The sequence below is a fragment of the Pristis pectinata genome, chromosome 4 (assembly GCF_009764475.1).
Source record: "Pristis pectinata isolate sPriPec2 chromosome 4, sPriPec2.1.pri, whole genome shotgun sequence".
Classification (NCBI taxonomy): Eukaryota; Metazoa; Chordata; class Chondrichthyes; order Rhinopristiformes; family Pristidae; genus Pristis; species Pristis pectinata.
The window spans coordinates 77855025-77873579 of NC_067408.1; the positions used below are offsets into that span (position 1 = coordinate 77855025).

At 38.8% G+C, this 18555-nt stretch overlaps 1 protein-coding gene across 3 annotated transcripts in view; it reads left to right on the forward strand.

Annotated features, from left to right (window-relative positions):
* dmd (dystrophin) overlaps positions 1-18555 on the forward strand; it is a 1415828-nt gene that overhangs the window by 777897 nt on the left and 619376 nt on the right. For all 3 annotated transcript variants that reach the window (XM_052015085.1, XM_052015086.1, XM_052015087.1), the window contains exon 45: positions 7875-8025. In XM_052015085.1, coding sequence (XP_051871045.1) covers positions 7875-8025 — 151 coding nt within the window. The remainder of the gene's footprint in view (positions 1-7874; positions 8026-18555) is intronic.

Genomic DNA, 18555 nt, shown 5'->3' on the forward strand with positions numbered 1-18555 from the left:
CAACTTCACTTCTGCACTGCATGGGTGTTTTGACATTCAAGCCTGTGCCGTGGACATGAGCTACTCTTTGAAATGAAAAGAATGGCTCATGTAATGCACTGTTTCCTCTTAATTTCTGAAAGTTCTTTAAATGCAAACATTTGACTTTGAAATGTTGGTAATGGAAAGCATTTTCTGAAAAGAAAATATACGCTGTCCTCAAAATATAACTTGGGTCATAATTATCATAAACACAGAAAGAACAAATCCTGTGGATATCTTTTCTAATTTTATTCTGTAAATGATGGCATAAAAATATTAAACAATATTCTCTATGGTATAGAAATATTAAACTATGTTCTCCAATCAACAATCACGTCTGATAATAATTCCTAACATGTGCACTGGTGCCTTAACCATTACTATGGTGACAGAAGCCTCATAAATATGTGTTACCTTATGACATACAAATTCATTCAGTTACGACATTCTGAGCAGGCACGTTTTTTGTGATTTGCCCTGCAAGTTACAGAGAATACCTTACTTGGAACGATAATTGATCAGCCAAATCATAAGCAAGCAAGGCAGGATGTGTTAGAGATAAAATAACACCGCCCTTTCACAATGCCATAAGGACCTGGTGCTGTTAAGTAATTTAGGGGTAGCTGACAGTAAGTGGATCGAAGTTATCACTTTGTCATACTTCAGACATTCCCCCTTTCCTCAATGTCACCTTCAACTCTGGATCATCTTCAAAATTGCTCTTTAGCCATGTCCGATCAAGTATTCTGAGAGGTACTTAGCAAGGAGCCAGGTCTCTTAGATCACATATATTAAAAATTCGCTATCTGTGCCCTACTTGAGTGACAATATTGAAAAAAGAAGTGATAGACTGGTTGGAATATGAGATCACCTGCTCTGATATTAATGTGACACCAGACTTAACAATCTGGTTGAATCTTCGCTGCATCCTCAATTCAGGGCAGTTAGCAAAGGATAATAAATGCTGACTTGAGAAGCATCATCCCTATCCTGTAAACAAACAAATATATGAAAGCTGGGGAACAGATAAGATAATGAAGGATGGGAGAGATAGTTGCTGGTCAGTGTCTGATGGCTGTCATTAAGGGAGCCTTGAATACATCAGATGGGGACACTGGAGATGGCACCAAGGGACCTTGGAGATAGGTAGGGATAACGTGGTGGTGGGGGCGGAACAGCTGCAGGTGGGGGGAACAGGATAATGTAGTGGACGGTGGCTTTTAATCACAGGATTATAGGAGCTGGGGAGTATGGAATGATCTGAGAATGGATGTTGGGGAGGATCCTTGTGGTCAGGCAATACCAAAGAGAGCACCTCATCTGAATCCAGCATCTATCCTGATTCCAGATGAAGGGTCTCAACCTGAAATATCAACTATCCATTTCCCTCTGCAGATGCTGCCTGACCCTCTGTGTTCCTTCAGCATTTTGTTTGTTGCTCCAGACTCCAGGTCTCCATCCTGATTCCTCTGTCAGACTAACCAGAAATTTGAGTAAAACAGTCTTACACAAACACTTCAATGAAGTGTTGGCTCTGGAGAACATGTTGGTTTCTTTGTGTCTCCACTCCTTGTCCAAACAATATGGGAGCCAATTTGTGCTTGGATTATTCCATTGTTTTAAAGTTAACTCCGCTCTTGCCATCACCATCCATTCCCCCCCCCGAACCCCACCCCAGCCCTTCTCCAGTTGATCACCTGAGGTTAAAATTCCTTTCAAGGTTTGCATAGAAATCTACCCCCGATATTTGTCAGGAACCCTACAAAATAAATTTGGCCATTTGTCCCCCTTCATGTTTTCCGCAACACAAATTATCCCACAATATCTTAGTTCTTGCTTCTATTTAATAAGCAAGTTCGGTAGGAATAATGGAGCTTACGGTAAGGCAGAATTAGGAATGTAAAATACCTAGACAATCTTGTAATTTGTTATTAAATCAGTGGGTTTACTGCAGCCCTTACACGGTGATAGTTTCAGGACAGTGACAGAACCTTAATCCATCAGATTATCTATGTAAATTCCCAAAGGATTATTTTGAAGCATTTTTATATCTGATAATGTTGAACTGATATTGCTGACATAAAATTGCCTCGTTTACTAAGTCCTGGCTTTGCTTCCTGTTCGAGCATTCTTTACATCATAAGTTCTGCATATTTTGAAGACATACTGGTTTACTAGTTTGAAACAATGAATTTTTGCATTTGGATATTGTCCATAGTATCAAATCTCAACTGAATTTGCATCCTCCCAATTCCTGATCATAAATGTTCTGTGAATATACCTGAGCCTCTAAACAGAAAGAAAATAACTCATGATAGCTAAAATTTCTCCTCATATTTGGTTAACCTTGCAATTTTTCATCTTTCCAAATCTAGCATCGTTTGGGCCACTAAGCATTTGTAAATCATTGTGGAAGGTATGGAAACCAATCCATGAGCTATATATGTGGTCTAACAGATGAATAGAGGGGTTTCTATTTATCCAACTAAGTACTCTCTAACATAGTTAACCTTAAAAAGACTAATACATTTTGCTGAAGAAGGTTTTGCTCATGATTCACATTGCAAGGATGTCGTCTGACAGTATGGGGGACGTTGTATAGTGGACTTGTGAAGGAAATAAATTGTGCAAAAAGTTAAATTTATTTTTCTATATGTAGTTTTGTCTCTTACTTTGCTTCTTATACCACACTGTGTGACATGTGTTTTTTACCCATGGTCACACATTAGGCCTCAGGGGACATCTCAGCTGTTAGATTTTCAGAAGGCATTTGGTCAAACAGGTTAGTGCACACATAAACTGACATGGAAGGAGAATTGGTTCATGTACAGAAAGCAAAGAGTGGGAATACGTGGACCTTTCTCAAGTCGTTAGGCTTGGAATGGACTCCTGAGCACCAGCTATTCAGGATCTTTGTCAATGATTTGGCTGAGAGGACCAAATGTCATATTCCAAATTTGCTGATTATGCAAAAATGGATGATTTGTGAGCAGGGAGGGGAATGTCATCGAGTTGTACAACAAAGAAAAGGGCCCTTCGGCCTTCCATGTCACTGCTGACCGTTTTGCCCATCTGCGCTTATCCCATTTGCATGCATTAGGTCAGTATCCTTTTATTCCTTGCCTATTTAAGTGCTTGTCTAAATTTATTCAGGTGCTCTGGTGTCCTCCCACATCCTGAGGATTTGCAAGTTAGTTGGTTGATTGACCATTGAAAAGTTCCCCTTGTATGCAGATGAATCTGGGGGTGAATTGATTGCAATGTGGGGAGAATACAAATGGATCAGGGAAGGATAAATGTAAAACTGGGTGCTTGATGGTCACTGTGGGGTGACGGCTTGTTTCCGTGCTGTATCTCTCTGTGAGTCTAAGTGTCTATCTTCTGGATGTTCGACCATCCTTTGAACCTTTTATTGCGTTCTAGACACAAAAGGGCTGGCATGTTCTGTGCTGAACAGTGTTTATTTCACCTCATCAAGCCCAAGGACAGTATTGTACAGAAAGTTACAGAGCTAACCATAATTGGGATGCTCAACTGGGACAGGTCTTCCACTTGATCTTCTGGCAATTAGATGGTGTGTGACATTTTAAAGGTCAAAGTGATTGTTAACTTCAGTTTTGACATGGATGCCCAGACCTCAAAACAATGATTTGCTTTGGGTTTGCACGCTGTTTTGTCCTTCTAGTTGCAGATGTGGACAAAAACCCAAAAAGGGAAATTAGTTTTGATGATCTCATTCAGAAAATATAGGTACTGTCCTTGTGTTACTGTACCTATGTAAATTAATGTGTGTTATAGTTTCACAAGAGATTCTGTAGATGCTGTAATCTGGAGCAACACACACAAAAAGTGCTGGAGGAACTCAGCAGGTCAGGCAGCATCTATGGAGGGAAATAAGCAGACGACTCAACTGTTTATTTCTCTCCATAAATGCTGCCTGACCTGCTGAGTTCCTCCAGCACTTTTTGTATGTGTGAAAGTTTACTGCAAATGAATTACTGTTCCTTGTTAAAGTGCATGTAAGATGGTGTGTCTGCTTGAAAAGAGCACTCTGAATACTGTGATGGGTGAATGAGAGCAGTCCTTAAATCATTGCTTGGTGTCACAGGTTTCATCAAAAAATTAGTCAGCAATTGGTAATGAACATTTTTAACATCAAAACTCTTATAAGTACATCAGTTGAGAGAATGAAGAGCAACATGAAACATGATCACATACAGACACATCAGCTGAGATTTACAGTATAATATCAGCATTTTGCATTCAGAGGGAAAGCTTTAACACTGGAAATAAGAACCTTGTGATTTCAGCTTATGCAAATTCAATAAGTAATATTTGAGGTGAAATACACAGTGAAGGTGAACAACTTGCAAGTTCTCTGTCGTGTGGCAAACTCCACAGTTGCACACTTGGTGCATCTTGAAAACTGAATAAATCAAAGTGATGTAAATTTATTTTAATTCAGTATGCTCTCCGTGATCTGCTTAATACATGTCACAATGGATCAAAATGAACCAAGTGGAAATAAGCACTGCATTGCTGGATGGCTAGATTTTGTTTTAGAAAGTTGTTTTTTTTACTGCTGTTTCTGCATTTCACATGACATTGGCCGGGTGTGAAGATGCTCAGGTTGCTGAGGTAATTTTTGTGTCTTACTGAAATGAGATGATCAAATGACATTGCAGAGAGATGAATATAACCAGGGGTGATTAGGCAGTTTGCTGCCCTTGGCTCATGAACAGTGAATCTGTATTTTACCTTTGAATCAGTAATTAGTGGCCAGGATTACAAATTAACCAATTGTTGGGACTCTTGTCTGTGAGCTGGCTTGTTGGAATCAACAGCACACAATACCTGACCAACAAAGGAAAAAGTGAAAATACAGACCGCCTTTTTAAACATGTTCATGATACAGAGATGTTCTGCACTAATTTGTAAGAACCATCGGCAGAGGTGACTTTGCTTGCATGAACACTTAAATTCAGTCCTTTTATTGGTATCTGGATCTTCGGACGTGAAACGCCCATGCAAACTTTTTACATTTATGTTCCAGTTTGCCAGTGAATTTAGTGTAATGACTCCATGTTGAATATATGGAACAGGATTTTATTGGCACATGGTTGATAATGATGCACTTTTGGCTATTTCATGCACAGAATTTGAAATTTGAGAGGCAATTTACATGTAAGATATTCAAGTGAGTTGTACAGCACAGAAGCAGTCCCTTCGTCCCACCATGTCTATGCTGACAATCATGCCTCCCATGGTTGTTTTACAACTTTAAGCTGTGTCCTGTTTCCGTAGATTGGAGAGATAAGTTGATTCTACATTTTTCAGGCTGATCCTATCATGTCGTTCTGAGGGAGTTAATTCTCTGGATAATATAGACTTTCAGCAGTCAGAATAACTGTACTGCAGCTCCTGCAATGCCCATGAATTGTATGTGCTTTGTTTATGTCTTGGTGGCCACTCGTATGCTCTGCCCAGTCTATCTCGACAATACACAGTTTTGAACATGATTCCCACTGACTTGTATTCTTCTGTTCAAATTGCATTCCTCTTCCAAAGTTGGGCAAGTTGAAATGTAAGTCTATCAAATGCATAAACATACCAGATTTGTTGAAACCATTCCAGAGATATATATGTTGCTGATTTCTCCTTGAGCAGATTACTTTGCACTTGTCTATATTGTGTTTCATATGCCTGTCACTGTTTGGCTTCAGAAAATTTGTACATAACATGTACTTGCACTAACAGGGACTTGGAGAGAGAAAGAACTTTTGTCCTCAGCAGTGAGGATCTACTAGGCATATAAATGGCAGCACTTGGGATGTGAGGGGAGCATGATCAATTTGGGAAGAATGAGTTGTGGCCATTGAAACAAACTTTGACAGCTCTCTAAGCCTTGCCACTGATTTAGCTAACTTTCAACATGACAAAAACTTCAAGTCTTCCAGACATCAAACTAATATTTAAAATAATGAAAATGATATAAAATGTGAAGAAGAATCATTTCAAAGTGCTTCAAACACTTGAACACAATGAATAATAAAATAAAATTAACAAGTGCTTTAGTCCTTCACATCCATTATTCTCCATTGAAATGGATGGGGAAGAAGTCTTCATGGCAGATCCAACCTGTCATGGGTTTTTTTGAGTGAGTTCCTCACTAGAAGTTCTGAGGGATTGTCACAACTTCTGCTTCACTGGACACCAAGAAGATTCCAGTGTCGGAATGAAGCCTGCAAAAACTATCGCAAACAGCTGCTCACGGCTTTGGAGATTTGACAGTCCCATGGGAATCCCGAAGTTTTCCATGTTTGCATTGGAATGTCAGCAGGCATGCAGGGTGTAGCTTACAGCTCCCTATAAAACCTGGACTGCTTGTTCTCAGGCGGTGCCTCATAATTAACCTTATTGCAATTGGCATCATCTCCAAAAGTGACAAATTTGCATTGAGTTCTGCCAATCTATTGACCAATGTGTTCTTTACCACTTTCTAACTTGAGCGTTGCAGGGGTCAAATGGTGAAATGTCAGTTGTATGATAAAAGAAAATATTCACTAGGTTTGAAAAGGCACAAAATGCTTATGCAAGTGGTAATTCCAAATAAAATTGGCTCAACTGGAACACATGAGCTAATGTTTCAAAGCAGTGAATGTATTCCTTTTATTTATACCCTCTCCACATGAAGACACAGTTTTAAGCTTGAAAATTGTTTCACAGGCAAAAGTTTTCCTCAAAATGCCCTTCCCAAGTGACAGAGAATGACTCAGAGTTTGCGGTTACTGGTGAGTCATCCATTCTCACAGCCAACCTGTGAGGTAGATTCACACTTCCCTTGTGCAGTTCCCCCCAATGAGATGTTATTGAAAGAAGCTGATTCTATCTGTGGTGTTTGGTATGAATGCTGTCAAGTGGAGTAAGTTAGAACTGGCCCCAGCATCAAAATAACTGTGAAGCAAGCTGCCAAGTAACTAATCAGAAAATAGAGATGGCAGATGCTGGAGTCTGGAGCAAAAAACGAGCTGCTGGAGGAACTCGGGAGGTCCAGCAGCCTCTATGGAGGGAAATGGACAGTCAGCGTTTGTCCAGCTGAAGGGTCTCGACCCGAAACATCAACTGTCCATTTCCATCCACAGATGCTGCCTGACCTGCTGTATTCCTCTGGCAGCTCCTCTTTTTTGTGCCAGCTTATTAAGCAGGTTCCCCAGGTTTAGCTGACTCTTAAAGTTGTCAAAATCTTTATGCATATTTCCAACATCCAACATATTTTCAAAAATGACTCAGTGTTATTGAAACATTTGTAAAATAGAAACAAAGACATAAAAAAGACTCAAACCCCAAAATCTCTTCCTTTGAAATCAGTGGATAAGAACACCTTCCATTCATTCCAACTTGGCAGAAGCTGTTTGAACAGATTCCCAGCTGTAAATTGTGCAGAAATCCTGAGCTTGCTATCACCAATGAATGGAGATGCTGGTATATCTGCAAAAAAAAAGTCAGGTTCACATTTTCAGCCAAGCATAGCAACAGGTATAAATCATTAATCTCCAAGGCCTGGGTAATTAACTGTCAATTGCAGTAAAAGCTCAAATACGTGCTTCTTTAATTGCACAGCTGTAAAGATCCACTTAGTGTTTTTGTGGGAAAAACAATGACGTTGACTTTCATGTTGGCATAATTCCAATTTAGTTTGATTTGCCACACAGCACTGAATTGAGACTTGTACCACCTTGACTGTTTTCCAAGATTACTTTTTTAAAAAAATTTGTTGTTAATTTAAAAATTGAAAATATATAACCTGAGGTAAAATCATAATTCAAATTAAAATTTGCACTTCTTTTACCCAGGAGGTTTGATAGAAGTGTGGAAAAATGGCGCACCTTCAACAGTGACCTGAAAGACCTAGCCAAGTGGATGACAGAAGCAGAAATGATTCTCGCTGACACCAGGATGGAGGCTGAAAATACAGATCCAGTGAGAATGAAACAAAGAGTAAAGGTAATGATACCCCATAATGCTCACTTTGGTAAAATATCAGCTGTTATATGTCAGAAGAAGTCCTGGTTTAGAAATAAATATAGAAGTTTGCGGTTGTTATCAATTGGAGTGGTGTTTTGAAAACAATTTGCATAATTGGTGCCCTTCTGTGCACAATATACAAATCTGGATATTTTTGCTTTGTGTTTACTTTTGCACTGAATTGAGCAATGCTATTGAATAACCTGATTTAACTTAAAATTTACTGGAAATGTTAATTGCCCTGCAAAGACCATTGAGATTTATCAAAACGACTTGATTGGAGAGAAAGGACAAATCTGTAGCTGACATTCTATGCCAATCACGACTGTAATGTGCACTGAGATTTGTATGCTCCTCATGGTCTGTAGTGTTGAGAATGCATCATCATTAATACCATTTTTCACTTGCATTCATTTTGATCTTATTCTAATGGGTAATAGGTAGATTATTTATGATTAAGTGGCAGCATATGTTGGGGTATAATTACAAGGGAGCTATAAAGAAGCCTTTATGAGTTGCATTGTTTTTGAAGACTTTATTGTTGCAAGTCTGGTAGGATGAATAGCAATAAAAAAAAATTCCATTAGCTCTGCGGTAATAGAAACTGTTAAGTATTCTATTTTTTATTGGATTAGTGATGCAAAGCTTTACGAGCACAGCTTGGTGACCTGTATGTAAAATTAGCAAGTTGTACATTTTGAAGTGTAAGTCTGCCCTTGTGATTTCATTTCTGTTAACCTGTCCCAAAAAGTAAGAGATGTCGAGCATGCTACCTGGAAGGTCTGATCTTAATTAATCTGAACACATATGAGATAAAAGAAAACATGAGAACAATATCCACATTGTTGCTCAGGTGATTTCAAGATCAAGTTTGTTGTAGAGATGAAGGGTTAAAAGGAAAATAAATTCATGTAATCCAGTTGCCATTTTAAAGTTTTGCATTCTGAAGGTATGACTTTATGTGGTTATTTAAAGTTCAGTGCTAAAATATGTGGCAATGTGAGAAGCTGGGTTAATTGGATGCATAAGCGGAAATTTAAAGGCACTTTGGAAGACACTAGTGTTGAACAACACCAAAGGGAAGAGTGAAAGATGATAATTGGCTTTGATGAAATGTAAGATTTTCAGGAGGCTTTTCAAAATAAGGAGAGGTACAGTACACCAGGAAGAGAAGTCCTGAGTGTAAGTCTTGATACCTTGAGATGGTGCATGGATAGATAGGATCATGAAATTACAATCTTTTCTGCACCCTCTTCAAAGCCCACACATCCTTCTGCAAGTGTCGTCCCCGGAACTGAAGTCATGTTAAGTAAAAAGTGGAAAAGTGAACAATTGGGTTGAGAATTGCAGGAGGGTACAGGAACTGGAATGAAGCTATGAAAGGATCTGTAAATGAAGGAAAGGATGTTGTATTGAATGCGTGCGACCTGGGGAGGAAATAATGCTGGGAAAGAAAATAATGAAAGTAAGGTGAATCTTTGTGTGATGTTAAAGCATGAGGCATGGGCTTCTGACTTAGCCTGGAGTTTGTTGAGGTGCTGGAGGAGGAAAAGTGCAAACTCTGTTTTAGTGTGATGGGATTAGAGGTGGTGAGATAGGAATGTCTTGCAGCCTCTTCCACCAGTTAGCTCAATGTAAATTGTTGTGATATCATTCTCTGTTATATCTGACAGAGTTACTTGCAGTGAACTATTGGAGCTCTCCACCAGTCTTTCTGATTTCACTCACCTAACGAGGCATGACTGAATTAGGTGAGCGTGGACACCTGGGAGTACAACAGATTGTAACTGAGGACAGCAGCTTCATTGAAGGACAGCACATCTGGTCAATTGTTTGTCGTCAGGCTGCCATTCTCCGTCATAGCTATTACACACACAAGTCGTTGCTGCATAAAGACTTTACGGATTTTTTAATTATCATTTTCTGGTGGATGTTTTTATTGGGAGATTCTTTACATGCTGAAGTGCCAGTTTTGTTTGGTGTAATCCTATGCATGTAAATCCTTTGTGGGTATGTAATCTATTTGAAATTTCATGAAATGTTCTTTCAACAATGGGGTCTAGTTAGTTTTAACATGTAGCTGTTTGTATCTCTGATTTACAATCTTGTGCAAAAAACACTGCACTGAATCAAAACCAAAACAGAAGTGCTGAATCAAACTGTACCTAGCACAGCGTGCTAGTGATTAGAGTAATAAACTGAGCAATGTGCAGAATATTAGCAGATTATTTATCTTCTGTATTTTACAAACAGGAATCAGTTACAGCTCAGGAATATTTATCAATCATATAAGGCTTTTGTTTTAATTTGAATATCGGAACTGTGCTTGCACCAAACGTGACAAAGATTGCATTTGAAAGAGAAGTGTTTTGGTTCAGTAAAAATCTGTGATTGGACTAGTTTTGTCCTTATTCAGAGTTGACTCAACTGGCTATCAAAGACAATAATGCAAGGTGAAAAAGAATGGTAGTGGGACAAAGGGAGAAACAAAAGACTGGTCTGGAAGAGGGGTAGGTCGGAGAAGCTGAACCATTGGAAAATAGGGTGAATACTGGAGATCTGAAATGATAATGCTGACAAGATGAAATTATTAAATATAACTGTTGGGTTCGGAAGGCTGCAATATTCCCAGGAGGAAGATGACTGCTGTTCCGTGGTGTTTCGTCGAGCTACATTGAAACAGTCTCGGATCAACAGGCACCAGAGTGGGTGGAACAGAAATTGAAGTGATAGCTGAGTGGAAACTTGGGGTCATGCTTGCAATCCGAAAGGCGATGTTCCTCCAAACAGATACCAAATCTGTGTTTATCCTCGATAACAAGGAGGCCACGTGGTGAGCAGCAAGCGAGGTAAATAAAACTGAAAGGAGTAAAAATAAATTCCTGCTTAACCACAAAAATGGGAAGGGAGGAGATGAAAGAGCAATCATTAAATCTCCTGCAGGGAAGATGTTGTGAGAAGTTTCCTGTGAAGGGAAAAGGGAATGATCTCTGGTGGTGGCATCACATTAAGGAGGATGATACATTGAATGTAGAAGTAGGTTAGGCGGAAGGTGGGGACAGAAGAATGGGAGATGGAGCAGGCATAGCTGAGGACTCAATCAACTAGGGTGGAGGAAAATCCTAAAGTTGAGGAAGAGGAAGAGATATCACAGCACTGGCACAGTGAGTGGTATTGTCAGAAAACACAGGTGGGGAAACTGAGAATGGAAATGGAATCATTGCAGAAAGCCATATGGTGGAAACTGTAGCCAAGGTAAATTGCAGGAGTCGGTGGGCATGTGTATGGTTTGATGTTTTGTGGTGGTCAAAAGATACTTTGGGGCTGTGATTCAACCTGTCAGAGGGATGTTTAGGGCTCAAAGTTAGTCCATTCTGTTATTAAGCCAATAATTAGCAAACACTGAAACAGACGTTTGTTGTTCTATTGACTCAAGTGCTAAGTGGAGAGCTTATGTGCCAGCCAAGATCTGGGTCTCAAAATGCCACAAACCAGCACTTAGTTCTTTCAGTGGAACCAAAAAAAAGCTTGGCTCCATTCTGTGTCTGCTTACCAAATTGCTATTCCATTCTCACTTTAATGTGTGCCAACATTATACCCTGATGTGCCTATCCCCATCAGAATTTTATGGTTGTCCTGATGATATTTATTAATAATTTAATTCTGTGTGATAAAGAAGGACTTGGTGTTTCAATAGCTGTCTGTCTACCTGCAGAAACGTTTCTTTATTTGTGGGCTGTGAAGGAGTTCATCTGTGTTTCCACTAATTTGCTGTCCATCTGAGTCAGCATTTGTGACAGCCTCAGGTTTCCAGCTCCCTTTCTCCCCCGCATGCTTTTGAGTAGTGGTCTTCTAGTCAGAAGGGTCAAAGTAAATTGAGGAAGAGGAGGAAGGGATATCAGAGATGGAAACTTTTTAAGGTGAGAGAAGGGTGGAAGTTTTTCTGTTCGTGGAAGCAAAGTTGATCCAGCCATCAGTGCACCAGAGGGAAGGGAGCTGATGGAAACTGAAATCAAGAAGTTATGTACGCCGCTGGTGTAGTGGCAGAGCTTGGAGCTGTATCGAAGTAACCGAGTGAAGCCAAAGGACATATTGTTCAAAGTGAGAACAAGTTTACTTGGGTTAAGTGGGATAATGGTGGACTGTTTGTGCCTTGTTTATGTTAGAAGGAAGTTTTTTGACCTCCCTGGTGCTAGATTGGACATCTATTGTATAAATAAAACAGTTTGGTCAAGGAAAATTGAACTGTTAAAGCTGCAGATGGAATCGGAAATGTTGCCAATGTAAGTCTAAAGAAATAATCGAAGGAAGGCAACAAATGTATTCTAGATAGGACCAAATGCATTCTGTTGGACAAGAATAACTATCAGTGGATCTCAGGAAGAAAAAAAAAAGCAGATTGTGCTTGTTTGGAAGTTGTGGAAGTAAGATCTCCATGGGAACTGAGGTCATAGATTTACTGGGAAATATTGGCTAAGTGCTCAGTGGTGGGGTTGAAGTCTCAAGCAGATATGAGGAATGACGTGATCTGACATTCAACCTCCACGAGATGGATGTCTGTTCACAAAGCAACAAAAGCATCCTAGATTTGCTTAACCTACAAATAATCCATTCTTAAAAAAACTGCACATTCCAAATATTTGGATGAATTATTCAGCAAAAAAGGAGAGAAGAATTCTTGTATGTTTTCTGTTATTCTGCCTTGGTCTTACTTTTAAAATAGTTTTGCATTTTGCCACTTCACAGGGAGCCACTTTTGTGAAAACTCTCAAATTATCCTGAGTTGCTGCACTCAGCAGGATAAAGGGAGAAATGCATCCTCTCTGTTTACATCTTTCTTTCTCACCAATCCCATCTGATAGGTGACAGTCATTCAAATCTCCATCCCATGGGAGGAAGTGGTAATCACCAAACTTAAACTGTCAATGCTGAGAATAACAGTTGGATTAAGAATTGAACAAATCGGAAGGGGTTCTGCTTTTCCTTTCCTCAGATGAATATATTTTTAAAAGTTTACAGTCCACAATACAATGTGACATGTGGATGTAGATATGCAATCAAAGTACCATCACTTTCTTGTTCTTTTCCCCCATATTGTCTCTTGAGGTAAAAGGCACTGTATAAATATGATTCCAGGTAAGCTTTCGCCCTCCTTTTTTGACAAAATTAAAGATTGAAGGCAGAAAACGAACAGAATTATACTGATGCATCCCGGTAAAATAACTGGGCTGCAGCCACTTAGCTGGCACATCCAAATTCAATACCCAAGCAAAATTATCACTTTCAATACCATCTGTTGGGAGAAGGCTGAGACCTTCAAAAAAAATTCGTTAAAGACATCAAAAGACCATGAAAAGTACAGTGGAAAGATTTTTTTATTTATTTTGTTTAAACCATCTGGATGTGAGAAACTTCAGTGATTGGGGAAAAATTGTAGTTGAGAAGAAATTTATGAAGCATTGTAAAGATTTACGTCAACACAGTAGCAAAGCAATCTTACAGTAAAATGCTTGACAATAAATGCAGCTCTTATGTCATACTGTTTGACACATCTAACATTAAAAATACCTATCAGAGTGCAAGTACAGGAATAACTGATATAGAAGATACTTAAAAAATTTCAATGAAATTCATGTCTTTAAATTTAATATCTAATAAATAGAATGTAATAAAGTGCCTGCTAAATCATATTTAGTAATGACAGAATTATAACTGTATTGCAGATACCAAGACTCAAGTGAGGCAGTGGATCAGTGATATGTCGTACTGTAGTAAAACTTTACCAGTAATTTTAGTCAGACCACCAGAGCCTGTCACTGTGTATTGTTTTTGCATAGCTTCTATGCTATGTTTTCTACTTGACTTATAGTGTCTGCGTCTTTGTCAATTGATTGAATACAGCTCTTCTAGTGTATTGGGCATAAAATTCAATGTCTCTCAAGGCAGTCCAAGCATAAGATTTCACAGAACCAATTGCCAGTCAAATTTTCCTGATGTCAGTGCATGCCTCAGGAGTTAACTGTAAAATAGTAATGACGGACCATGGGAATTGAAATGTGGTACAGGTGTTATACAAGTGAAACTGGAATAAAAATGAGCTCAAGTCAAGCTAATTGATTTACTGCCAAGTTGCAATAAAATCAACATGATTACTGCTTTAGATTATGTTTTGAAAGGACAGCAGTTCTGTGGCAAGTTACTATAGTGTAAAATCAGGCTCTTTACAATGCTTTTATAAAAAAAACAGATCATATTGGCCAAAGCCAAGTCAATCTTAACCTCTTGCGGAAACACACCATCATTGTTGTTAAACCAAGACCCAATGCAATTTTTTGTGTTCAGATTATTTGGGACCACTGAGAGAAGAAGGAGAGTTTGTCTCAGGCCTTGACCATGATACCACCTACATCCTCCTTATATCATCCCACAATTGACAAAGATGCTGACAGATTAATGAACCATTCATCTCATTGGTTTCCTTTTGAAATCTTACGGTGTGTAGAATATTTGCTGTGTTTGGTACATTATGATGCAATTCAAAAATAATTATTTGTGAAGCCTTTCATGTAGATTTGAAGAGATGCAGTAAGATGCATTATGATTTCAAGTATTTTATTTATCTTCATTTTAAATTAAGAGTTCACCAGATTTCACCCATTTAAATGCAAAAGTAGTTCCTTACGCATAAATGTACATGTAGCCTTGAGTGGATAAGTTCAGAGACACCATGATTTCATTTTGTAATAACTCCTTGCTTATGTTGGGACTATATTGGCAGTGTTTGTCTTTATTCTATTATATAAGTAGTGAGCCTGTAAATTTAGTTGAGTGTTTTGTATACTTGATATATTCATCTGTTATAGCGGTAAACACAATAATGGATGAAAGTAAACAAAACAATTCTACTGTTTGCAGTTATTTTCAAATAACTCACTAAATGTGTTTGTTGCTGGACCAAGATTTGTGTGATCGTTATTTAGTCTCAAAGCCTTTCAAATAATGAACACACAACTTAAACTGAGAAATTCTGGCAGTTTCAATTGCCAGCAAAGCCAAACAAAATTGAAGAACTGCAGATGCTGGAAATCTGAAATAAAAACAGAAAATGCTCAAAACACTCAGCAGGTCAGGCAGCACCTGTGGAAGCAGAAACAGTTAACATTGAGGGTCCAGGACCCCTCATCAGATGACCTGAAAATTTAATTGTTTCTTTCCACAGATGCTGCCTGACTTGCTGAGTGTTTCCAGAATTTTCTGTTTTCATTTCAAAATACAGTATGAAAATGATAGCTATTGCTGGCTGGACCACACTGACTGAGAGTGAAAATAGGCTGAGGTGGCAATCATTAATTAGTAAGATTATAATCCCCTGTGGAATTTGGAAGCATTCAGATTGCCTGTAAATTTTACTTAATTTTCTGTTTAGCCTGTGGTTCTTTCTGCTGGGGATAGATTGGCAAATTAAAATTACATTTTTTTCACCAGTACCAATTAGCAATGTTTTAAAGCTCGGGAGAAATGGGAAAGTAAATGCCATGGTGGTTCAGAAAGCATTTCTTCATGTTTTATGTGCCCAATGAGTATACTTGTTTCCAGTAAATGATGAGAAAAGAATAGACATGTATAAACATTGCTAATTAGATGAAAAAGCTGCAGCAATAGATGATAAGGTCCTTCTGGGAAAGTCGGGCTGGAGTGGATGGTAGAAAATATATTTGAGTCACTGTTTCAACAAATAATAATTTTTCCACATTAATTGTGCAATTATTTGACTGTGGGATACAAGGAGCTGACATTTACAGAGTTGTACGACTGAGGTCAAAAACAGAAAGTGAGACCAGTGCTGCCCAAAGCATTTGACCTCCTCCTCCACCCCTGGACTTGCTGCAAGTCCTGTGGTGGGTCACTGGTCACCCAAGAGAGGGGCTGGCTGCATTTCACACCAGGGATTGCTGGCAAAGAGCAAAACCAAGTGAAAAGTTAGGTGCAGGTAGATTTGTTTTACTCATTTCATTTAAGTTAGTTTAAGATGTAAGATTAATTAAAATATGGTTTTTAAGGTGTTTTAATACCTTTTTAGCTTGTTTCTATATTTGAACGATCTAACGTCTCTTCATCATAAACAATATAAAGTAGTTCAAAGACCTTTGACAGCATTTTTCTTAGGAGTTTTTGTGGAAATTCAATGGAAGCTGAGATGTTGGTCATCCGATGCTGTGTCATGACATTGTGTTGATGGAGTTGGTCACTCATTCCATGCTGGAATGGATAGGCTACAGAGACTGCACATTACACTGGGTCAAATTGCCTTCTCTGTGCTCCATGATATTGATTGTAGTCTCTCTGGTAGGCTCTCTCACATAACAGGTTTCTCAGTGTGTACATTTGCTTCCGTTCAACACCCCTTTGAAGTCCTCATCTTATTCCTCATCTTATTCCAGAATCAAGCCCTCCTTGGGGTGGAGGTTGGAGGGATGTGAGAGGGTGTGATTATGCACACAGGCATGTAATGATAATGTTGTGATGGAAGGAAGTGTGTTGGTCCGTTTGAATGATGCAGGGTTAAATAGCCGGTAGTTTGTGCAAGCTCCATATGTGAAGGTATCATGCAATATATAACTGTTGAGTCCCAATCGATAGAATCTGTTGCTGATGAGTATTATTGCTGTATAGTTTTGAGCAATGGCTGAGGCCAGTGGTATAGTTCATGTGATCTGGCATTTGATGATCCATTCACTGATGCTGAAGCCATTGAACATCTTGCAGCACAGCATCCAAGTCTGAGGGCTGCATTTCAGGTACTAACTTCTGCAGCTCTCTGCTTCCACCACCTCCTCACATTGTGTCTGCGGGGCCTTCTGGTTCTCTTCAGAGGCAGAACCTCTCTACTCTTTTCCACTGCATCCAGCAAGACCTCCAATGCACATCAGAAAACTAAGATGACTATGCTCTCCCATATTCAGTCATTGTGCTCTCCTTCCTGGCTTTAGTTCAGCTCACTAAGGATTCCCAGCACTTAATCTTCCCCATTACAATCCCAAGCTGACTTCAGGTAGTATTGGTTGGCTGCAACTGAAGCTGATATGTCACAATTTTCATCTCCTAACAATAACCTGTTTGCGCTGGCTAGTCCTTACTGATAAAGCATCCTAAAGGTGCTGCATCACCACTTTATGTTGATGACTACTGGTTCATTATTTGTGTTAATCCCTGTGCCTGTTTTCAGTGATGGTCTAATTTTGCTCTCAATGCCCTCTTTGATTCAAAGACTGCAGGCAGTGTTGACCAATGGAAACATTGGTTGTCGAAGTGAATTGGAGTCTTGCCTTTAGCTGGATGATTGGATAGCAATATGCTGTATGACTGAGTGCTGCTTCTGCTTTTTTATGTTCAAGTGTTCTCAAATTATGTTTTGAGGCACAAATCTGCTATCACCCTATTTCTCTTCAGAAGCTTCTTCACTAAAAGTGCCCAATGGGTTTTCCTATCTTTAGCTCAGTAGTATCCAATACTCTATTATACTCCTTTGCAGGAGGCAGGTGCCTACATTGTACTCTGTTGTGTCTGTGGTGCCCCCTCTTTACCCTATTGATAGTTATTAATCAGGTCAGCACTTTCGTTGGCTAAGCTTCAGTTCAAAAGTGTTCCTTTGACTCTTAAGTTCTCCTACGTAGTAAGTGATGCCCATGACCTCTGGAGGTATTGATATAGTCAGGTCATTATTTTGTTCACTCTTGTCTTATTGACCAATATGTGGCCCTACTTGGAATGGAGTGTTCAGCCTGTCATCGTTGTCAGTGTTGCATTGATCTTTAATAAATTCTTACAAGTAGCTTTATCAACTTTAAATGACACAGATTTTTTTTAAATGGCTGTTGCTTAATGTCGCTTAATGAGTTGCAATAATGAGTATTGTTATTACTGCAATTCATTTACATTGAATAGAAGTTATTGGAGTGTTAAGTAATTGGAAGTGCATCTACAAGCATAAAATAAAACCATTGAAAATTGGTTTCTATTGGCTTCAGAATGTATATTTTATTAACAAAGTTTCAAAGGTCAGGTTAACAATACTAATTACTTTAAGCTTGAAGTTGCATCTATCTTGGATGAGAAAAATGATCAGTAACACATTTCTCCACAAAGCTATTGGTTTTTAGCTCAGCACATTCTCCAGAAGCATTTTCAGCTTCGGAAAGAAAATTAAGTTTCCTGTACTATTGTATAGTCAATTGATTTTTTTTCAGGGATCTGTTCTTAACGCTAATGAATAAGCCTTTAAGTGTAACTACATTTCTGGCTTTTCAATTATTCCATTAATTGTTTGGGATTTTTTAAAATAAAACAACCCGTTCAAACCCTAACAAACCCATTAATGCCAAAATTGAGCTTGCCTAACTTTCAAAAGACAAAATAAATCTGCAGCACAGAATTCTCTTTTAATGCAGTCAAGCCGTTTCTTTAATAAATTACTTATATTGGGAAAGCAGCATTCCGTGCAATAGCCAT